Source organism: Pogoniulus pusillus, chromosome 13 (genome assembly GCF_015220805.1).
Source record: "Pogoniulus pusillus isolate bPogPus1 chromosome 13, bPogPus1.pri, whole genome shotgun sequence".
NCBI lineage: Eukaryota > Metazoa > Chordata > Aves > Piciformes > Lybiidae > Pogoniulus > Pogoniulus pusillus.
The window spans coordinates 21955100-21978146 of NC_087276.1; the positions used below are offsets into that span (position 1 = coordinate 21955100).

The following is a 23047-nucleotide window of genomic DNA, read 5'->3' on the forward strand; positions in this document are numbered from 1 at the left end:
CAGGGATGATAAACAGTGGGACCAGGCTGCTTTACCAGCATCATCCTAATAACGATATGATAAGAGTGTTCCTTTCCTCCCCAGCTGGCTGGACTCTGCCCTGGCCACCTGCACTGGGACTATTTGCATGTCAGAAGCAGCAAGGTAGGGAAAAGGCATGCGGTAGTTTGCCAAATTAGGCTCCTGCTCCTGGGCGGAGGAGGAAGCCCTGCAACGTCTGAGCCCTGCCTCCTGCTCCAGGCTATTTGAGCTGCGAGTCCTGGCAGGAGCCACATCTCTGCCCAGCAGCTCAAGGAGGAAGAAAGAGCAGGCTGGGGAAGATGAGCTGCTGCAGGTACCCCGTGGACGTGAAGGCTGTAGGCTTGATGCAGTGTGGGAAGCAGAAGGTACTTTAATGCTGCTGCTGCTTCTCCTTCCTCCTCTTCTTAGTTTTCTTCTTCTTAGTTTTCTTCTTCTTAGTTTTCTTATTATTATTGTTCTTCCTTTTATGTTTCTTCATTTTCTTTTACTTCTTTTTCTTATTTTTATCTTCCTTCTTTTCTTTCTCTTCTTTTTCTTTCTCTTCTTTTTCTTTCTCTTCTTTTTCTTTCTCTTCTTTTTCTTTCTCTTCTTTTTCTTTTTCTTCATCTTTTTCTTTCTCTTCTTTTTCTTCTTTATGTTAGTAATAATGATAATAACCATAATGATGAAAACAATAACTATAATGATGATCATGATTGTAATAATAGTAACTTCTCCTTAAACAAATCAGAAAACTCTGGAGCTCACTGAGTTGCTCTTGAGTCATGGAATCACAGAATCCAGGAATCATAGAATCACCCATGAAATCATGGAATGATAGAATGGTTTGGGTTGGAAGGGAATTTCTCCCTGGTCGCCAATCTCAGTCTCCCCTGCACTAGATTCAAACTGTTGTCCCTTGTCCTATCACCACTACCCTTACAGGAGTCTGTTTGCTCCTTTCCCCTCAGTGTTGGGATTAGAGTCTTGTGATCTAGCAGAGGACTCTTGGACTTGTTATTTAACAGTCTTAATGTCAGAATAAAATGGTTCTCTTGGATGTAGAGTTGGGAGCTGGCAGTGTTCAGCCTGGAGAAGAGAAGGCTTCAGGGAGACCTCAGAGCAGCCTGCCAGTACCTGAAGGGGGCTCCAAGAAGGCTGCAGAGGGACTGTTTGCAAAGGCCTGCAGGGACAGGATGAGGGCAATGGTTTGGAATGAGAGCAGAGCAGATTTAGATTGGATGTGAGGAACAAGTTCTGCAGCATGAGGCTGCTGGAACACTGCAAGAGGTTGCCCAGGGAGGGAGTTAAGGTCCCATGCCTGGAGCTATTGAAGGTGAGGCTGGAGAAGGCTCTGAGTAACCTGCTGTAGTGGAGGGTGTCCCTGCTGGTGGCAGGGAGATTAGACTGGATGACCTTTGGAGGTCCCTTCCAACCCAAACCATTTTATGGTTCTATGATCTTAAAGATCTTTTCCACTCAGTGACTCTGATCCTGTTGCCTTTCTCTTCAGTGATGTAATTTTCTTCTGGTTTCCACAACGATCATCTCTGTGGTGCCCTAAAACTAAGGAAATATTTGTGGAGTTCTAATGCTCTAATTAATATCAGTTGTGCAGCCTGAATCCAGAACCAAACCACAGGTCCTTTCAAAGCTGATTGCTTGAAAGCATCCAATATTGATCATTGTAATTAAAACCTCCACTTTCCCCCTTTTCTCTTCCCAGAGCTACATGATGGTTGTGTCCTGGTCAGATCAGAACAACATTCTCATCTACAGGACATTTGAAGACTTTAAGAAGTTCCATGTAAGTGAACACCTCCCTGAAAACAGGATTCTGAGGGTGGAGGGAATGGAACCCAGCTTTGTGTCAAGGTTGTGAAGCATCACTGATCTCTTCTCACCTTTAGAAGCAGCTGAAGAGAAGATTCCCCATTGAGAGCAGCTCAGTCAGGAAAATCCCCAAGTTTAAAGGTAAGGAGAGCACATCTCTGGTGGACTAACACAACAGAGCTGTTTGGGACAGCTGCAGCAGATGACACAGGCTCTGAATCTGACCTTGCTCCCACGACAGAGCTGTTGGGGACAGCTGCAGCAGATGACACAGGCTCTGAATCTGACCTTGCTCCCATGACAGACCTATTGGGGATAGTTGTAGCAAATGACTTAGGCTCTGAATCTGACCCTGCTCCCATGACAGAGCTGTTTGGGACAGCTGTAGCAGATGACATAAACCCTGAGCCTGACTTTATTCCTGCTCCCAGGGTGGTGCTGCTGGGTCACAGCAACGTGCTTGGGTCTGCCACATACTTAACCCAGAAAGGGGTTTTTAAATAGATAATTGCATCTTACACTTCAAACATTGACCCTGAGCTGCTGGCAACACTTAAAAGTGAATGAAGGTCAATTTTAGATATGAAAGACTTGTATCAGGTGCTGTTAAAAATGATAGGGAGGGAGAGGGAGCTGCTGTTGAGGCTTCTTACGGTGGGTTTGGACAGAGAAGGGAGGTAGGTAAGGGCACCTCTGTGTCCAGACAAGAGAAGCTGCTCCCAAGGCATCCAGATCTGTTGTAGCCTTACATCAGCTTTGCTCTTGTTACCTTCAAGATGCAAATGTGAAGCACAGAAAGAGTGGGAAGCCAAACAGGTGCCTGGAGGTACTGAAAGTGCTGGAAACTTATTCCCAGAAGCTGCTGAAAACAGACACTCAGATCTCTCAGGGTGAAGAGGTGATTCACTTCTTCAAGGCACAGACTCAAGACCTAGATCCCTCCTTTCCTGAAGACAGGTAAGAGACCACATCTGACATGAGATCACAGCCAGATCTTAGATAGCTCTGCTTTGTGTTTGTGCCTTGGTGAAGCAGAAATGGCTAGAAAAGAAAGGGTGGAAGAGCAGGGAAGCTCTGCTGAATGCTCCTGATCCCAAAGCTTTTCTTAGCCCCCCCCCAACCCAAGTCAACACTGAACTCAGCCTTCCCTGTGAGTTTTTCAGTGGGCTGATGTTTATCTTCACTTTTCCAGCCTTGTGATCATGCCTTCAGAAATGGGAGGAGGAAAGAAAGACCAGACCTGGCAGCAGCTCCCTCCCATCACACCCCCCCAGGCAACCCAGAGCTACAGGTGCATTGAAACCTTCGAAACCAAAGACACAAAGAACAAAACTTTCCAGGTCACCCAGAAGGAAATCGTTGAAGTGTTAATGAAGGACATGACTGGTAGGTGGGACAGGGAGGAAGAGTGAGTGGGAGTTTGGTAAATGGCAAGTTGGGAGCATCAGAGGTGGGGTGGGTGGCTGTTGTGTCAGCACAGCATGGGCCAGCTGCTCTGCAGAACACCTCTCCTGCCTCTTAGAGCTCAGCTGCCCCCACCCAGGGACTGCCAAGTGCTGGGTCACAACAGCCCTGTGAATACTCCAGGCTTGGGGCAGAGTGGCTGCAAACTGCCCAGCAGAAAAGGATTTGGGAGGGTTGGTTGGCAGCCAGCTGAAGATGTCAGTGTGTGCCTGGGTGGCCAAGAAGGTTACCAGCATCCTTGTTTGGATCAACAATGGTGTGGGCAGCAGGAGCAGGAAAGTGATTGTCTCCCTCTGCTTGGTGCTGCTGAGGCTGCAGCTTGAGTCCTGTGTTTGGTCTTGGCTCCTTATTGAGGACATTGAGGGGCTGGAGCTGGGCCCAGAGAAGGGCAGTGAAGCTGGGGAATGGTTTGGAGAACAGGGCTGGTGAGAAGCAGCTGAAGGAGCTGGGGCTGTTCAGCCTGGAGAAAAGGAGGCTGAGGGGAGACCTTCTGGCTCTCTACAACTCCCTGAAAGGAGGCTGGAGGGAAGTGCAGGTTGGTCTCTTCTTCTAAGAAAAACAAATGACAAGGTAAGAGGAAATGGCCTCAAGTTGCCCCAGGGGAGGTTTAGGTTGGATGTTACAAGAAAGTTCTTCCCTAGAACAGTTCTCAAAGACTGAAACAGGCTGCCTAGGGAGGTGGCTGGATCCCCATCCCTGGAAGGTTTTCAGAGCTGTAGAGATGTGGTGCTGAGGGCCATGGTTTAGCCCCAGCCTTGGCAGAGTGAGAGGTTGGTTGGACTGGCTGATCTTCAAGGTCTTTTCCAACTAAAATCGTTCCCTGTGACTCTTCTGTCTGCTTCCAGGCTCTCAGAAGCCTTTTTTTTCTTCCTACTGTTTGCTGCAGGGTGGTGGCTTGTGGAAAATGCAGACAAGCAGATTGCCTGGTTCCCAGCCTCCTACTTGGAAGAGATTGATGTCCACAGGGACATCCAGAATGCCTTGACCTCCAAGGAGGAGGGTAAGTCTGCTTCTGATCCCTAGGACACCAACACTGCTTCAAGAAATGAACTCTGAAAAGCCCCCATCCCTATAACCATTGCTGGGGGCTCCTGCCTGCAGCTCTTGCTGCAGCTCTCCCATTAGGGTCTGTGAGGAGCTGAGTCACAGGGACACTGCCCTGCTGCTGCTTGTTGCCCAGGGCTGCAGCCAAGATGCTCTGGCCCAGGGCTGCAGCCAAGCTGCCCTTTCTGTCTGCAGGCAGCCTGTACTACGTGGTACGAGCCTACGAGTCGCAGAAGGCAGATGAGCTCTCGCTCGGCTGCGGCGTGGTGGTGGAGGTGCTCAGGAGGTCTGACAATGGCTGGTGGCTCATCAGGTGAGGAGACTCTTCCAAAGAGAGAATAAGTATCTTTATTGATAATCTGGACCAGAGGATTGAGTCTATCATCAGTAAGTTTGCAGATGACATCAAGTTAGGAGCAGGTGTGGATCTGTTGCAGGGCAGGAGAGCCCTGCAGAGGGACCTTGACAGGCCAATGGGATGAGATTTAACAAGGCTAAGTGCAAGGTTCTTCACTTTGCCCACAACAACCCCAAGCAGCACTAGAGGCTGGGGACAGAGTGGCTGAGAGCAGCCAGGCAGAAACAGAGCTGGGGGTGCTAGGAGAGAGGAGCTGAAGATGAGCCAGCAGTGTGCCCAGGTGGAACAGTGTGGCCAGCAGGACAAGGGAGGTTATTCTGCCCCTGTACTCAGCAGTGTTCAGGCCACACCTTGAGTACTGTGTCCAGTTCTGGGCTCCTCAATTCAAGAGAGATGTTGAGGTGCTGGAACATGTCTAGAGAAGGGCGATGAAGCTGGTGAGGGGCCTGGAGCACAGCCCTGTGAGGAGAGGCTGAGGGAGCTGGGGGTGTGCAGCCTGCAGCAGAGGAGGCTCAGGGCAGACCTCACTGCTGTCTACAACTACCTGAAGGGAGGCTGTAGCCAGGTGGGGTTGGTCTCTTCTGCCAGACAACCAGCAACAGAACAAGGGGACACAGCCTCAAGTTGTGGCAGGGGAGGTCTAGGCTGGATGTTAGTAGGAAGTTGTTGGCAGAGAGAGTGATTGGCATTGGAATGGGCTGCCCAGGGAGGTGGTGGAGGCACCATCCCTGAAGGTGTTCAGGCAAAGCCTGGCTGAGGCACTTAGTGCCATGGTCTGGTTGACTGGACAGGGCTGGGTGCTAGGTTGGACTGGTTGATCTTGGAGGTCTCTTCCAACCTGATTGATTCTATTCTATTCATGCTCCCAGGGCAAGTCCTTATCTCCTTCCCCCAGCTGCTCTGCCCCTTCCCCTTGCTGTGAGCTGGGGGAAGGCTTCTCCTCACTCTTGCTTTTCATCCTTCCCCCTCAGATACAATGGCTGCACTGGCTACATGCCCTGCATGTGCCTTAAGCCCTACAAGAATCCTCACCACAAGCTCCAGACCGTCATTAACTGTGGCCTCAATGTCTCCACCCCAAACCTCTGCTCCTCCCCGGTGGCTCCCCAGCCCCAGGGTGAGGCTGCAGGACACCACAGGGTCCAGGTTTGCTCTTCCCTTGACCAAACTGAAGAGGATGTGAGCTCTCAAAGGGGCAGGTCAAAGTCTCTGCCCAGAGCCAGCTCCACCCCAGAGCTGGAGCTGGACAGCTTGTCCCTCAGCTCTGGGAGCAGCGAGCAGGACAACCGCCTCAGCTGGAAGCCCAGCTTGTCAAGATCTCTGCCTGAAGTGGAGCAGGCCAGGAGCTCTCCCCTGGGCCACATCTCAGCTGTGCACAGCAGCAAGTCCCCACGCCTCACCCACAGGGACAGGAACGATTCTGGCTTTGTGGAGTCGTCTGCAGCTGACCTGAGCTCTCCCCTCGCTGCCCCTGACTTGGCCACTTGCGTGCCCAAGGTGCCTGCGCGCCCCTCAGCCCACGAGATCCTCCAGAAGTGCAGCACTGTCACCAAGCGTGCCCTGCAGCAGTCCTCCTCCCCCCGGCCAGCCCTCCAGGCTCTGCTCCCTCTTCCCACCGTGCACTAGTGCCCCTCAGGTGGGCACGGGCCCAGCCCTGAGGCTCCACCGTGATGGAGAGCCGAGCACCCTCCTCAGCAATGCCCTGCAGGAGCCACGGGCAGCAGCATTGGGGAGCGTCAGGGCTTGGGGATGTCGCTTCTCAAGGCCATGGTTACATCCTGGTGGCACAAGGTGCAGGTGCTGGGGAACACCACTCGGTGCTGCAGCTCCACCTGGAGGTCTGGGAGGCAGGAGGGGTCTCACTGGAATTAGTGGTTTAACTTATGGGGGGGGGGGACACTACTCAGAGGTCACTTCAGGTGCAGCAAATTCTCCCTCGGGCAGGTTTTTATTCGCTCTGCAGTGTAGGATGTGAACATTTCAAGGTCATAGAATCATAGAATGGTTTGGGTTGGAAGGGACCTCCAAAGTCCATCCAGTCCAACTCCCTCTGCAGTCAGCAGGGACATCCTCCACTAGATCAGGTTGCCCAGAGCCATGTCCAGCCTCATCTTCAATAGCTCCAGGGATGGTGCCCCAACCACCTCCCTGGCCAATCTGTTCCAGTGGTCCACTGCTCTCCTGGTAAAGAACTGGTTCCTTGTGCTTGTCCTCATGCTGCTCCCCACATCCTGGACAGAGGGGCAGAAGCACCCCCAAATCCAGAGCTACAGTGGGGGATGGGGAAGGATGGGGCTGGACAGGGCCCACTCTAGTGCAATGTGTCCTCTTCACATGGCAGAGGGGTTGGAACTAGATGATCAAGATGCCTTCCAACTCCACCTATTCTAGGATCCCATGCCAAGGTCATGTATCTGAACCCCTTATTTCATAGATTTTTGTAAACTCTTTAATTTTGTAGCATTTCTTAGGGAGGGAGATGGTGAAGCTTCTGTTTTAAAGTTAGATCCAGTTGATGTTAGGCCAGATGATGTTTTTGATGACCACATCTGCTGGGAGAACCAAGGAACTAAGGCTAGAAGCTCTCAGCTCTGACCATTCCCTACCAGGATGTCAGTGTAGGTACAGAAACAAGAGCAGCTGTAGCACAAGCTCTCAGCTCTGACCATTCCCTACCAGCATGTCAGTGTAGGTACAGAAACAAGAGCAGCTGTAGCACAAGCTCTCAGCTCTGACCATTCCCTACCAGGATGCCAGTGTAGGTACAGAAACAAGAGCAGCTGTAGCACAAGCTCTCAGCTCTGACCATTCCCTACCAGGATGCCAGTGTAGGTACAGAAACAAGAGCAGCTGTAGCACAAGCTCTCAGCTCTGACCATTCCCTACCAGCATGTCAGTGTAGGTACAGAAACAAGAGCAGTTGTAGCACAAGCTCTGAGCTCTGACCATTCCCTACCAGCATGTCAGTGTAGGTACAGAAACAAGAGCAGTTGTAGCACAAGCTCTGAGCTCTGACCATTCCCTACCAGCATGTCAGTGTAGGTACAGAAACAAGAGCAGTTGTAGCACAGCTCATAATTATGGGGGCAAAAAGGGGCAGAGCTCCTTTTCAGTAGCAAAACAGCTCCCTGGAAGGAGGTCTGATAAAGCTCACAGCAACCCTTACCCTCAACTCAGTTGCAGAATTGAGTTAGGAGAAGTACTTCTGGGAAAACTTTTCTCTGGCTTGCTCACTTGTGTTGTTCTCCCAGATCTGTGAAGGTTATTTGTTGTTCCTTTGGTTTTTTGCACCAAGTTGGAGGTGCTGATGTTGTTCTGAATTTTATATACACTTAGGTCTTTTAAAATAAAAATCCACTGAAATATCTCCAAGACTGGAATCTGCAGTTCAAAAACCTCCTAACTAGAGAATTGGAATTGTCTTCATCTCCCTCCCTGGTGTTACCATTTGTGGTAGGCACAGGTGAAACCAACCTGGCTTGGCTCAAGTTATGTTTTGCTCAAGAAAGGGCAATACTGGGGCACGGTTCAATGGCCTTAGTGGTGTTGGGTTGATGGTTAGACTTGATGAGCTGAAGGGATCTTTTCCACTCAAAACAATTCTGTATTCAGCAACCAGGCCCTGGCTGGGCTTTGGGATGTGATAGGACCTTGTCAGTAGTGCCTCTCAACTCTAAGTTGTCTTTAAATCCCTATAAAACCCCAGTTGCCAGAGCCAGGTTCTTCATTTGGTTGGTCTCTTCTGCCAGGCAAGCAGCAACAGAACAAGGGGAGAGAGTCTGAAGTTGTGCTGGAGGAAGTCTGGGCTGGATGGTAGGAGGAAGTTGTTGGCAGAGAGAGTGATTGGCATTGGAAGGGGCTGCCCAGGGAGGTGGTGGAGTCACCATTCCTGGAGGTGTTGAAGCAAAGCCTGGCTGAGGCACTTAGTGCCATGGTCTGGTTGACTGGCTAGGGCTGGGTGCTAGGTTGGACTGGCTGAGCTTGGAGGTCTCTTCCAACCTGCTTGATTCTATGATTTTTTTTTTTTCTCCATAAGTGGTGTTTAAATGCCAGGGCTTGAAAATCCAGAGGGTGAAAATCTCAAGGGAATCCAGAGTTTGGCCAAAGAAAGGTCCCTCCCTCAAGTTAAACCCAAAGGAGACCAAATGTTGAACTTGTTTTACAAATTCAAGTGTTATAAATGTATTATAAAATACAGGAATAGTCCAGTTGGCACAGCTGGTTGCACAGCAGGTCACTGTCCCCTCTGGAAAAAGCAGCTGGTGGGAAGAGGGTCACAAAGTCATGTCTTCCTGCTGGGACACCTCAGCCAGCTTCATGTTCTGCCACATGAACTCGATGAACATGGAGGCCTGCAGCAAGCGGCTCAGCCTCTGGAAGTGGCGCTCTGCAAAGAGAGGAGTCGTGGAGTTACAGACTGGACCTTAAAGCACATCCTGTCCAACCCCCCTGCAGTCTGCAGGGACATCTGCAACTACAGCAGGGTGCTCAGAGCCTCATCCAACCTGACCTCGAATGGTTCCAGCAATGGGGCATCTCTCACCTCTCTGACGACCTTTGGCCACTCTCTTGCCACCCTCATGTCAAACATTTCTACCTTCCCTCCAGTCTCCATCTCCCTCTTTCAGCTCAAGCCATCACCCTTTGTCCTGTCACCACAGCCCTTGCTCCAAAGTCTGTGTCCAGCTTTCTCCTCAGCCCCTTGAAACACTGATAGGCCACCAGAAGGTGTCCCTGGAGCCTTTTCTTCTCCAGGCTGAACAATCCCAACTCTTTCAGCCTGGCTTCACAGCGGAGAGCTTCTACCCTTGCATCACTGCTGTGGTCTCCTCTGGCTATGCTCCAACAGGTCCCCATCTGTGCTGTGCTGGATTCCAGAGCTGGGCCCAGCACTGGAGTAGGGTCTCAGCAGAGCACAGCAGAAGGGCAGAATCCCCTCCCTGCCCCTGCTGCCCACAGTGCTGGGGATCAGCCCAGGACAGGCTGAGGCTGGGCTGGCAGTGCTCAGTGACAGCTCACCTCCAGCTTCTCACCCACCAACACTCACAAGTCCTTCTCCCCAGGCCTGCTCTCCAGCCTGGACTGATACCAGGGGTTGACCTAACTCAGATGCAGGACCTGGCACTTGGTCTTTTTGGACCTCATGAGGCTTACACAGGCTCACATTTCAAGGCTGCCCAGGTCCCTCTGGATGGCAGTGCCACAGTGAGTGTCACAGGAGAGACAGCTCAGCAGAATGGGGTGGGGTGGACAACCTCTCTGCTCTTTAGAGCAAGGCAGAGAGGGAACATTCCCAGCACAGGAGGACCATGACTCACCAGTGTAGGGCAGCAGGGACTCCACAGCAGATTTAATGCCAGAGTACTGCAGGAGGCTGTCAGGAGCTTCGTGCTTCAGCAGAGTCTCAATGACAGCCTGGGCCTCGTGGCAGTTCCTGGAGTTCGTGTTCCACGTCACCAGGAAGCTCAGCACTGCCTCTAGGGAGAGAGGAAGTTTGGAGACCACAGCTGTGCCACAGCTGCTTCCACACAGGAGACACCAAGTCAGAGAACATCTCTTGTGCCTTGCAGAGCAGGTCAGCTCCTGCACACTGCCAATGAGGAGCCGACAGGGGCAGAAAATCCATGGGCAGACCCATTTCTTGAGCTGTCACTAAAAGCTCCAAACCAATGGGGTGGTAAAGGCCAGAGAAAGCCAATCACAGAAGTACAGAGCAGTTACTGATGTGCACCAGCAGAAGCTGGCCCTGGGCAGCTTGAGGGTGGTGGGAGCTCAGCAGTAAGGGCTGAGCCTGGGGAGGATCAGCATCTAGCAGGGATGAGGAGAATGGGGACAGGCTCTTGTCAGTGGTGCTCAAGGACAGGACAAGGGGCAGAGGGCACAGACTGGAACCCAGGAGGTTCCAGCTTAACAGGAGGAGTAACTTGTTTGGTGTGAGGATGCTTGAGCCCTTAAGCAGGCTGCCCAGAGAGGTTGTGGAGTCTCTTTGTCTGGAGAGCCTCCAAACCCAGCTGGGCATTGTGACACTGGGCAAGCTGCTGTGGGTGCCCTGCTTTATCAGGGTGGGTTGGATTGGATGGGATGATCTCCAGAGGTGCCTCCCAACCCTCAGTATGCTGGGATTCTGTGAGAGTCTTCTTTTCATTTCAGCTGAAACCCAAGTCCCTAAGCTGAAAGATCTCAGCACTCAAACCACACTGCAACAAACCTTTCTGATCCTTCCGCAGCCGAACGATGTTCTCTTCCAGGTGCTTCTTCCCATCAGCTTCCTTGAGGATAGCTGTAGAAAGGAGAAGTGGAGAGACCATGGAGACCCCAGCCCACACAGCCAGGCTGACAGCAGGGAGAACATTTATCATCTGGGGGAGTTTTATTGGGGAAGACAGGGATCACAGAATGCCCTAAGTGGGAAGGGACCTTTAAAACCCATCCAGCCCAATGCCCCTGCAGTCAGCAGGAACATCTGCAACTATAGCAGGTTACTCAGAGCCCCAGACCACCTGACCTGGGATGGTTCCAGTCATAAGGGAAATCTGAGACTCTGAGGCAATCAGACTTTGCAAGTCTTTGTCTGCCTGGAAGAGAGGTTGTGGAAAGCAGAGGGGGCAGAAAAGCCCCTTCAGAGCCCATGCTGGACTCACCTTTGACCACCGTCAGCACCGTGTGTGGGCGATCCAGGGAGATGGCCAAGCCTAAAGCTTTGAGATACCTCTTCTCGTGAAGCAGGTTAGAAAGCTCTTGCTCTCTGGAAAACAAAAGAGGGTCAAGAGAGCAAGGCAGAAAGTTGGCTGATGTTAAAAAACCCCAAACACCATAAAGAAAGCAGCAGTGGCAATAGCAGCACGGAGTGGTCTGCCGAACGGGAGTTCAGCCTGGTGGCCAGTCAATGCCTCAGTGCCCAACTGCTCAGTGTTGGCTGAAGAAAAGTGAAAGCAGGTTTTGGTGCCTTGCTTTTGCTTGTTCTAGCAGTCAGTGAACACCAAAAGTGAGCAACTGTCAGCCTGACAGCGCCACTGCAAGGCTGCCACAGTCACAGGATGGCTTAGGCTGGGAAAGATGTTATAGATCAAGTCCATCCCTGACCCCAGCACTGCCAGGTCACCACTAAACTACAACCCTCAGCACCACATCTCTATGGCTTTGAAACTCCTCCAGGGATGGGGACTCCACCACTGCCCTGGGCAGCCTGGACCAGACCTTGACAACCCTCAACAGGAAGAAATTGTTCCTCATGTCCAACTTGAACCTGCCCTGGGGTTAACTTGAGGCCATTTCCTCTTGTCCTGTCACTTGTTCCTTGGGAGAAGAGACCAATTCCACCTGTCTCCAACCTCCTTTCAGGGAGTTGTAGAGAGACAGAAGGTCTCCCCTCTTCTCCAGACTAAACACTCCCAGTTCCCTCAGCTACTCCTCACCAGCCCTGTTCTCCAGACTCTTTACCAGCTTGGTTGCCCTTCTCTGGACCTGCTCCAGCCCATGTCCTTGGAGTGAGTGGCCCAAAACTGCATCAGGACTCAAGCTGCAGCCTTACTGGTGCCCAGTACAAGAGGACAATCACAGCCCTGCTCCTGCTGCCCACACTATTGCTGATCCAGGCCAGGATGCTGAAGGCCACCCGAGCACACCTTGGCTCAACTTCAGCTGCTGTCAACCAATAAGCCTCAGGTTCTTTTCCCTGGGCAGTTTCCAGCCACTCTGCCCCAAGCCTGAAGCAATCATGGGGCTGTTGTGACCCAAGTGCAGGACCCAGCACTTGGCCTTGTTGAACCTCATCCCATTGGACTCCTATGCCTTGACAGCCTCTCAGTAACTAAGTGATGTAATACCGAGATCAGACAGAGTTGGATGGTTCTGGGTGCAGAGAGCTTCCTCAGACACTTTACCTTTCACAGCTCACCACTGCACAAGATCAACTTACTTTAAGATCTGCTCCTCCTGTTTAGCTTGCTCCTCCTTCTCCTCAATTTCAGTGACATCCTAAAAAACACCCAAAAATAGAACTTTGGTCAGAACTTGCTTTAATAATTAGAGAAATGCCCTCAAGTGGTTAGGAGACCAGCAGCAAGATCTCTAAATCAAGTAATTTAAGTGTTAAACCCAGCAATTGTCAACTTCCTTTCCCAACCACCTTTAGAACACCAGCACTGGGCATCTCCCTCTGCAGAAACACAGGATCCCTCCCCCCTGCCAAGATCTGCCTTTTTGACCCAGCTTCAAAGTGGAAAAAACGAGGAGAGCCTGTGTCCTGCTGGATGGAACAGTGAGGAACAGGCTACTGAGCTCCTGAGCTCTCCAGCTGCACTCAGATATCCTACCCAGAGGGGAAATACAGAAAGACCTCACTTGGTACCTTCCAGATCGTGATGCAGGAGTCGCTGGATGCTGTCACCACCATATCATCTTGTTTGTTAGAGTGCAGACCCCAGATTTTATCCTCATGACCATCTAATGTCTTCACACACTCGTTTGTTTTAATTGTCCAGAGTTTTAAGAGGCCATCAGAGCCACTGTTGGAAGAGAAACACAACAAAGCATCACTGGATGAGGCTGTAGCCAGGTGGGGGTTGGTCTCTTCTGTCAGGCAACCAGCAATAGAACAAGGGGACACAGTCTCAAGTTGTGCCAGAGGAGGTCTAGGCTGGATGTTAGGAGGAAGTTCTTCACAGAGAGAGTGATTGGCATTGGAATGGGCTGCCCAGGGAGGTGGTGGAGTTACTGTCCCTGGAGGCGTTCAGAGGAGACTGGATGAGGCACTTAGTGCCATGGTCTGGTTGACTGGGCAGGGCTGGGAGCTAGGTTGGACTGGATGAGCTTGGAGGTCTCTTCCAACCTGGATGATTCTGTGATTCTATTCTATGGATAGATCCAGCCTCACTCTGGCCCACCTCAAAGATCAGATTGACTTGGCTTGTTCCAACCCCTTTCAACCAGGAGAAGAAAGGGCACTTCCCTACCTGCTTTCCCAATCTAAACCCACTGCACAAGACTCTTTCCCTCTCGCTGCTGGTATCAGCTAAGGTCTCTCTGTTGGGCAGGTTTTTGCACCTTCTGTGGTCTCCTGATGGAGGCCCTTACCCACTGAGCAGCTGCGTTCCTCGGCTGACAAAAATGACCTTCAGGATGGAGGCATCGTGGCCTTCAAAGGTCTGCAAACAGAAAGAAGGCTCCAAAGGGTTAGAACCACTCCAGCTATTTGGGTGAAGAGATCTTTCAGATCAGATCATCCACTCCAACCCTCATGGGCCAATGGCTGGACTCAATTTTAGAGGCCTTTTCCAACCCAAACAATTCTGTGATGCCATAGATGGTGGAGAACATGGCTAGACTTGGAGAGCTCTTCCTCCAGCACAGCCACACCCCTGCATTCCAGCTGCCCACCTTCATGAAGCAGCCTTCATCACTGCCCGCAGCACCCAGGGGCTGCCTGCAGCCAGGGGAGCTCTGAGCTCCTTACCTTGAGGCAGCTGAAGTCCCTAAGACCCCACAGCTTCAGGGTCCCATCTGCTGAAGAGGTGGCCAAGATCTGATCCACTGGGGAGAACTGCACACACCAGATGCCACGCTTGTGCCCAGCAAAGACACCCAAGAGAGAGCAGTCAGCAGAGGACCACAGCTTGGCCAGCCTGTCCTGCGAGCCCGTGGCGATCAGCTTGTCGTTGGGAGACACTGCCACACTGTTCACATCCTGCAGGCACAGAGTCAGGCAATGGCTGAGGTTGGAAGGGACCTCAGAGGTCATCCAGTTCCACTCCCCAGCCACAGGCAGGGACACCTCCCACTACAGCAGGTCACTCAAGGCTTCATCCAACCTGGTCTTGGACACCTCCAGGGAGGTTGTGGATCATAGATTCTGTGCTACACAACCTCCCTGGGCAGCCTGTGCCAGTGTCTCACCACCCTCACTGGAAAGAACTTCCTCCTAACATCCAGTTTAAACCTCCCCTCTGCCAATTTAAACCCATTCCTCCTCATCCTGTCATTACAAGATCTTGTCAATAGTCCCTCCCCAGCCCTCCTGTAGCCTCCTTCAGATACTGGAAGGCCACTCCAAGGTCTCCTGGAAGCCTTCTTTTCTCCAGGCTGCACAGCCCCAACTCTCATAGCCTGTCCTCACAGCAGAGCTGCTGCAGCCCTCTGAGCATCTTGGTGGCCTCCTCTGGACTCAGTCCAACAGTTCCATGTCCTTCTTGTGTTGCGGGCTCCAGAACTGCACACAGTAAAGTGTACACAGAAGGCCCACAGGGAGCAGAGCAGCTTCAACCCCTGTTCCAGAGGGCAGGCAGAGAAGAAATTAAGAGCACAGAGAAGAAATTAAGAGTGCAGAGGAGAAACAAAAAAAAAAACCTACAGCACTGAAAGCAACTTCAGCCTGGAGAAGGCTCCAGAGAGACCTTAGAGGAGACTTCCAGTACCTGAAGGAGGCTGCAGGAGAGCTGGGGAGGGATTGTGATAAGGGCTTGTAGTGACAGGATTAGAGGCAATGGATTTGAGCTGGAAGAGAGGAGATTGAGACTGACTGTAGAGAAGGAAGAAATCCTTTAGAGGGTGGTGAGTCACTGGCACAGGTTGCCCAGGGAGGCTGTGGCTGTCCCCTCCCTGGAAGTGTTCAAGGCCAGGTTGGATGAGGCCTTGAGCAACCTGCTCTGGTTGCCCATGGCAAGGGGTTGGAGCTAGGAAGGTCTCTGCTAACCCAGCCCATCGTAGGGCTCCAAGATGAGGTGGAGCTTTACCTTGTTATGACCTCGCTCTGTTACTTTTGCACGAAGGGTTTCTGGGCTGGAGATCAAAGCAGCTTTTGCTTTGGAAGTGAGGGATTCTGGGATGTCCCAGATCTTGATCGTGCAGTCCTGGCTGCTGGTTACCACGAAGCTTTCTTTCAGTCTGAAAGAAGAGGAATGCCAAGTGTAAGGAAGCAAAGCAGTGGCTTCCCCTGCACAGAAATGTCCTCTCCTTCCCTGCTGGGACCTACAGATGGTTGCTCACCCTGCTGGAGTGTGACCCAAAATGCTTTAGTGTATTTTTTTGAGGCTGTCTTTCACTTTATTTAGGTCCCTGGGATAGTTTCCAGCAAGTCAACCACATGCCAAGAGCACTGCCAACTCTTTCCATCCACAGCCACAGCTCTGCTGCAGCTCCTGAAGAGCCAAGCTGGGCTTCCAGGCTGTCATGCAGCACGAAGGAAGGAGAGCTGATAAACAATCTCTTCAAGCAGCACCTTAAAGAGACATTCCCTCTCCTCCCCTCTCTCCAGATTACTCAAGCTTTACCTGGCAACTTCTCTCTTCAGAGAGAACAGGAGTTAGACTGACAAAGACATGCAAACTGCACAGCTTCTGCACACACAGACATGTGGCCAGCAAAGCCAAATATCATCCTTCAGCCTCACAGCACCAGGGCAGGCTGCAACCAGGAGTGAGGAACAGCATGGCTCAGAGGCAGGCACCCAGCAAAAGACTCACCCTGAGGAGCAAAGCAGCACACTCAGCTGACTGTCATTACCTTGAGCAAGAGACAGCACCCACACCGTGTGCGTGGCCCAGGCCCTGGGCAACACAGGTCACCCTCCTGTCCTTGGTCATCCGCCAGATCCGCAGGCTCCTGTCCTGTCGTGGAAGACATCTCCTTTCAGGCTAACCAAACACAATCAATCTCACTTCCCAAGGGACAAGGGATAGTGGAAGGGACAGGAAAATCATCATGGGGCTGGAATACCTCTGCTATAAGGACAAACTGAGGGAGCTGGAGTTGTGCAGCTTGGAGAAGAGAAGGCTCTGGGGAGACCTTAGAGCAACCTTCCAGAACCTGAAGGCTACAGGAGAACTGGGGAGGGACTTATGACAAAGGCCTGCTGTGACAGGGTGAGGGCAATGGTTTGGAATGAGAGCAAAGCAGATTTGGATTGGATGTGAGGAACAAGGTCTGCAGCATGAGGCTGCTGGAACACTGCAACAGGTTGCCCAGGGAGGGAACTGAGGCCCCAACTCAAGGTGAGGCTGGACAAGGTTCTCAGCAGCCTGATCTACTAGATGTCCCTGCTGACTTCAGCGGGGGTTGAAGTGGATGGCCTTTGGAAGTCCCTTCTAACCCAACCCATTCTATGGTTCTCTGTGAGGGATGCAGCAGACAGAAAGCCCATCTGCCTGAAATGCCTTTCTGGATTGCCAAAAAAGGAGTACAACTGCCCAGGAAGATGACCAGAAATAAAGAGGGCCATTACATGAAGACAAACTACCAGACCTTAGCACAGCTGACAAACATCAGGCCTTTTCTGAAGACATCCAGAGCAAGAATTGATTCTAAAGGGAAGAAAAAAAACAGTTGAATGCAAACAAAGTACTGCTGCAATCAGACAACAGCAACCTGGGAATGGATGAGCCTGCTCACAACTGTCTGGGGGACACCTTCAGGACACAAAGAAGAAATGCCCATCCATGTCCCGCCCAAGCCAGAGCTGAGCACACACCTGTGTGGCCATAGAGGATCTGGCAGTGTGATGTGGCCAGTTCAAAGACTTTCAGCTGAGGGCTGTTGGTAGCCACAACGATGTGAGAATCACCTGGGCCAAGGAACTTCACATCTAGAACCTCATCGTTGTAACCTGCAAGCTGAGAATGGCAGAACAGGAATAATTGATCTGGTTAAAGAGAGACAGGGAACTGCTGCAGAGAGTCCAGTGGAGGCTCCAAAGATGCTGAGGGGCCTGGAGCAGCTCTGTGAGGAGCAAAGGCTGAGAGCCCTGGGGCTGTTGAGCCTGGAGAGGAACAGCCCCAGAGGGCATCTGATCAGTGCTCAGCAAGAGCTACAGGGTCAGGGGCAAGAGGACAGGGCCAGACTCTAGACAGTGGTGTTCAGGGACAGAACAAAGGGCAGTCAGCACAATCTGGAACCCAGAAGGTTCCATGTGAACTGGAGGAAAAACTTGTTTGGTGTGAGGGTGCTGGAGCCCTGGAGCAGGCTGCCCAGAGAGGTTGTGGGGTCTCCTTGTCTGGAGAGCTTCCAATCCCAGCTGGGCATTGTGACCCTGGGCAAGCTGCTGTGGGTGTCCTGCTTTAGCAGGGGGGTTGGACTGGCTGACTTGCAGAGGTCTCTTCCAACCCACACCACGCTGGGATTGTGTGAGGTGTACCAGATGGCCTCCTGCTCACTGAGGCTGCATTACTGCTGTTTCTTTTCATTTGATGCTGCATGTAAAGATGTTTTTTTTCTCTAACATGCAAGCTGGAGCACCTGGGGGATTTCTGGCCTGCTCTGCTTTCTTTTTTCCTGTTTCCTCCAAGCAGCCCCATCAGTGAAATTTGGTTTCTGGCTTGTAACCAGGGAACCATTCAAGTACAGGCAGGAGGCGTGGACATCCCATGGCAAAGCTTTCATGGATAAAGAAATAGGAAAATGGTGGTTAAAGGTTGTTACCTGCTTCTTGAGCTCAAGAGTTTGAGCATCATACAGAACAATGTTGTGCTCCACAGACACAGTGACAATTTCCTTTCTCTCAGGCACAAGCATGCACTGGGTGAGGCTGCGCTCGCTGGCCTCCTCCTTCAGCTCAAAGGGCACGGGCTGGGTGTACACACAAGCAGCTGTGGCAGCTTCCCAAACCTTCAGGATGCCTAAAAATGAGGATAGACATTGTCTGTCAGAGCTGTGATTGTCCTGAGGCTATCAACCAAACTCTGTCCTTGCCTCCTGGCAAAACTACGCAGCTTTAAGGCAGGACTGGGCAGAGATCCAAAGTGAAGTGACATGTAGGGCCAACAGGTTTTGTTTCTTCAGCTTAAATCAAACCTCACTGCAGTCTGAAAGCACAGAAAGCTCCACAGCACACCTGATCCATCCTGCTCATGCACTACTGGCAGAAGGACCAAGGAGAAGGCTCTGCTCTCCTGCCCCCAGAGTTCAGCCCAAGGCTTCCACCACACAAAGCACCCACACCCCAGAAATACATCTTAAGACCTGTCCTTCCTCAGCCTCCAGATGTGGCAGCAGCATGCCAGGACACTCACCTTTGCTGCCAGCTGTGACAAAGTGCAATCCTTGTTTCTTGACACCCAGATGAGAGAAATCTCCCTCCTGGGGCAACAAGACAGCAGCTTCCACGCTCTGCAAGAGAAGTTAGTCAAACACCAGCTGAGCCTGAGGGACTGCAGCCTCATTTCAGCACCCAGAGCTGTGCAAACTGACCAGGCAAGGAGAGGAAGACACCAAACAGCTGTAGACAGAGTTTTAAGCACTCTGGAAAGGAGAAGGAAGAGAAATGGGATTTCACAGTAGACAAGAACCTAAAGAAGGAGAGGTTCTGTAGGATCATGACCTAGAAACTGCCCCAAATCTCAAAGGAACACAGGAAATGCAGCTTCACCTCATAGATGGGCACAGTCCGTTTGCTCTCTCTGCTCTTCAGGTCCCACACCATGCAGACTTTGTCACGGCCAGAGCTGCAAGGTAAAAGAGCAGTTTCAATGCTCAATCCATCCAAGCTCTGAGAGCAGATTTGGAGCTGGGGAGTTCAGCACTTCTCTAGAGGCCCATGTGAAAGAAAGAACCATGTGGCAGCAGAAACACAGCTGCTGGCATCCTCAGTTACTCCCTTGCATGGTTAAACAGAGACTGAACACTTGCAGCAAACCCTCTCCTCCCAGCAGAACCTTCCCAGCCCCCAGTGAAACACCCAGGCTGTGGCAGGAGGCAGGGGAAGAGGAGAAAGGCAAAGCCTCTGCAAGGTTTTTACCTAAGGAGGGTGTTTCCATCTGCAAAGGCCAGGGAGGTGACAGCACTGAAGTGCCCATCCAGCATGGCCACACATTTGCTGGACTTCAGGTCCCAGATGCGGATTTTGTAGTCGATTGAGGAGGAGAAGAGTTGAAGACAGGAGATATCAGGGTGGAACTCGACCAGGCTAGACAGAAGGAGATGCACTTGAGCAGCACAGGAAGGAACCTTCTGGCATCAGCACAACATGTAAAAAAATACTCATTCTACACAGAGTTTTGACAGATTAACTGATGCTAACTTCTAAAAGGACTCTTTAGGTCTTCATTTTCTCATCTACAACTGACCCCCTGCCAGCCTTTCCATGTTCTTGAAGTACATCAGTGGGCAAGCAACAGAGTTCCTCACCATTAGAGTGGTGAAATACTGCAACAGGTTGCCCAGAGATGTGATTGAGGCCTCATCTCTGGAGCCATTCAAGATCAAACTTGATGGTGCCCTGAGCAACTTGCTCTAGTTGGTGGTGTTCCTGCTGACTGCAGGGGGGTTGGACTAGATGACCTTTGAGGGTCCCTTCCAACTTGAGGCATTCTGTGTGACTCCAATCCCAGCAAATTTCTTAACCAGTTTCCTCTCCAGCCTAAGGCTGCTCCTAGCCCTGCTCCTTTTCCAGACATCTCAAAAGTCAGGAAGCAGAAGAGCTCAGAACCTCCTCAGAATGGGCCTTCATATTGCATCAACTCAAGGTATTTCACATCAGTCTCAGCACCCAAAGACCACACTGGCAAAAATGACTAATCCTTACTGGACAACTCCTGAAGATCCTCTTAGGTTGTGTGTGCAGTACTGTTTGATCATATCCCAGATCTTAATGGTGCTATCACAGCCACCTGGGAAAAGAAAGACACTTAAGAACCACAGAGCAGGTAGAAACCAGATGTCCAACACATCAGCAACTCTAAAACTTCCTGGGCTGCTAAAGCAGCAGAAAGAAAAACTAATCCAGTCAAAACCTCATGCCAAGAGAAGCTCACAGAGCACTTTAGGTGTTGAAAGCTGGGCAAAATCCAACTGATCACAGTAAAACCTGAAGTACAGCTAAATTACAGGTCATGGCTGATGTCCATCTCGTGGACCAGGGTGGCTATGGCACAGTCTCTTCTGGGTACCTGACAGTTATCAGCACTTCATTAAGTGTATTTGAGGCAGAATGTTGAAAAGGATCACTTGTTGTCTGTCAAGATGTTGCTTCTATCTTAGTAAAACCTCTTCTGATGTTGTTTGAGCTCCACAGACCATCTCAGCCTAAGTTATTCAAGAGCAGGGCTGCTTGGTGTCATTCCCATTCCAGCAGTGGAATCTCAGCACAGTGGAGAGGACCTCTGGAGATCTTTAGATCTTGTTGAGCATTAAGATCTCCTCTCAGGCTGTTCTTCTCCAGGCTAAAGAGCCCCAGGGTCTCTCAGCCTTTCCTCCTCAGAGATGCTCCAGGCCCCTCAGCATCTTCATAGCCTCCACTGAACTCTTTCCACTAGTTCCCTGTCTCTCTTGAACTGGGGAGCCCAGAACTGGGCTCCAGCTATGGTCTCACTAGGGCAGAGCAGAGTGGGAGAAGAATGTCCCTCAGCCTGCTGGCCACACTCCTCTTAGAATCACAGAATCAACCAGGTTGGAAGAGACCTCCAAGCTCATCCAGTCCAACCTAGCACCCAGCCCTAGCCAGTCAACCAGACCATGGCACTCAGTGCCTCATCCAGGCTTTTCTTCAACACCTCCAGGGATGGTGACTCCACCACCTCCCTGGGCAGCCCATTCCAATGCCAATCACTCTCTCTGCTGAGAACTTTCTCCTAACATCCAGCCTAGACCTCCCCTGGCACAACTTGAGACTGTGTCCCCTTGGTCTATTGGTGGTTGCCTGGCAGAAGAGGCCACCCCCACCTGGCTACATCCTCCCTTCAGGTAGTTCTTAATGCACTCTAGGACATCACTGGCCTTCTTGGCCATGAGGGCACACTGCTGGCTCACAGGCAGCTTGAGCACCCACACTCCCAGGTTCTTCTACACAGAGCTGCTTCCCAGCAGGTCCTGTACCAGTGCAGGGAGTTATTCCTCCCCCACTTGTCCTTGTTGAACTAGGCCCATACCTGTGGCTAACAGGGTCGAGGTGGAGTCGAAGGCCATGCTGGCCACCGGCGCCGTGTGCACAGCTTTCCAGGTGCGGACACATTTCTCCTCTGGCCAGTTCCACTGCTTCAGCAGCAGGGCTCGGCTCCCTGTCACCAGCATCTGGGCAGCAGAGGAAGGGCAGCACCATCAACTACTCATTACATTTCATTCTCTTTCAGTGCACACACACAAACCACAGGCATGACAGCTCTGTGACACTCCTGAAGCTCAGTCTTTCAGCATTGCTCTGACTCAAACCCAAAAGGGGAGACAGATGGAAGCTCCAGAGAAGACCCCAACAGAGCTCTCTGGAAGTGCAACATAATTCCAGGTGAAACAGCTTTCACTGTTCACTGGCTTTACCAGAGAGCCTGACAGAGCAGCACAGAAAACCACAAAGCAAACATATACCTCATCATCAGGGCTGAGAGCAAAGGAAGTGATGTCCTCATCTTCATCCTATGCATGTGGAAAGCAAAAAGTCCACAGTTAAACCAGGCCTGGAGTGCTCTCAGAGCTCCCTCCTTGAACTTGAGTTCAGGGTACTGAACGTGGGTCAGGGACAGGACCAGGGTCAATGGCTTTAAACTAAAAGAGAGAGACTCAGCCCAGAGAGAAGGATGCTCTTCACTGAGGGTGGTGAGAGCCTGGCCCCTGGATTCTGTGATTCTTCAGGCGGTTTGCTGACACTGAGCGCAGGCAGCATCACTCATCATATAACACAAACAACACCTGACTGTGTTTGGAGCCACTCTCCTCCCTCCCTTCACTCCTCACTCACAGGAGCTCTCGAACAACAGCTGTAAAGTGCCCCAAGAGCCCTGGAACACCCTCAATAACTCCATTCCCAGTGAGCAGAGGGTGGCTGGCTGTCCTCACCTGCTGCAGGCTGCGCAGGGCTCCCGTCTCTACATCGATGATGTTCAGCTTGGTCCCGCAGGGGCAGAACATGAATTTTCCATCGCGGTTTAGCTGGAGAGAAAGGAAACGAAACCCAGGAACGCTGCAGAGCCGGGAGACGGGGCACCTCCGAGCCCGCTCTTCGCTGCCTGCAGCGGAGCATTACCTGCACTCTGCCTCCTTTGTAGAAGGGCTCGATTCTCCTCGACACGGCGTAGCTGGCAGGAACAGACAGACACGCGTGTACCGGCGGTTAAATCCCACCCGCCGTGGCCTGCTCGCTCCTGCAAGCGAAGCTGCAGGGCAGCGCGGCCCACGCTCACCCAGCCCCGTCGCTCCCTCATCCCCAGCCCGTCCCAGCCGCTCCTCACTTGCTCTTGAAGCGCACAGGGCTGGCCGCCGCCGCCGCCTCCATGGCTCACACCGCCGCGCTACGCGTGCCGCCCGCTTCCCCCTGCCGCAGGTCATGTGCGTCACTTCCGGCGCGGCCCAGTCACGCAGGAGACCCCCTTCTCCGCCATATTTACTACGGGCAGGACGGTGGCATCGGCGTGGCGGACGCACGCCGCCGGC

At 51.9% G+C, this 23047-nt stretch overlaps 2 protein-coding genes across 3 annotated transcripts; one reads left to right on the forward strand and one right to left on the reverse strand.

Moving 5' to 3' along the window:
* Window positions 1-299: 299 nt before the first annotated feature.
* NOXO1 (NADPH oxidase organizer 1) lies at window positions 300-8356 on the forward strand. The gene is made up of 8 exons (XM_064152695.1): window positions 300-386; window positions 1727-1807; window positions 1911-1974; window positions 2610-2790; window positions 3026-3219; window positions 4184-4297; window positions 4537-4654; window positions 5671-8356. Exons 1-8 carry the CDS (start codon window positions 321-323, stop codon window positions 6323-6325), a joined length of 1473 nt encoding a protein of 490 aa, XP_064008765.1. The 5' UTR covers window positions 300-320; the 3' UTR covers window positions 6326-8356.
* Window positions 8357-8853: 497 nt separating this feature from the next.
* Window positions 8854-22928, reverse strand: TBL3 (transducin beta like 3). 2 transcript variants are annotated; one of them, XM_064153497.1, is made up of 22 exons: window positions 22846-22928; window positions 22641-22692; window positions 22454-22546; window positions 21986-22033; window positions 21553-21694; window positions 20211-20295; window positions 19425-19592; window positions 19056-19131; window positions 18700-18796; window positions 18110-18306; window positions 17163-17304; window positions 16937-16995; window positions 16199-16302; window positions 15430-15580; window positions 14154-14384; window positions 13775-13845; window positions 13050-13206; window positions 12618-12676; window positions 11341-11444; window positions 10908-10979; window positions 10018-10176; window positions 8854-9086 (listed from the first exon to the last, which is right to left on the reverse strand). In XM_064153497.1, exons 1-22 carry the CDS (start codon window positions 22887-22889, stop codon window positions 8974-8976), a joined length of 2424 nt encoding a protein of 807 aa, XP_064009567.1. In that variant the 5' UTR covers window positions 22890-22928; the 3' UTR covers window positions 8854-8973. The 2 variants fall into 2 exon arrangements, with proteins under 2 accessions (XP_064009567.1, XP_064009568.1); XM_064153498.1 differs by lacking the exons at window positions 20211-20295; window positions 22454-22546; window positions 22641-22692; window positions 22846-22928.
* Window positions 22929-23047: the final 119 nt, after the last annotated feature.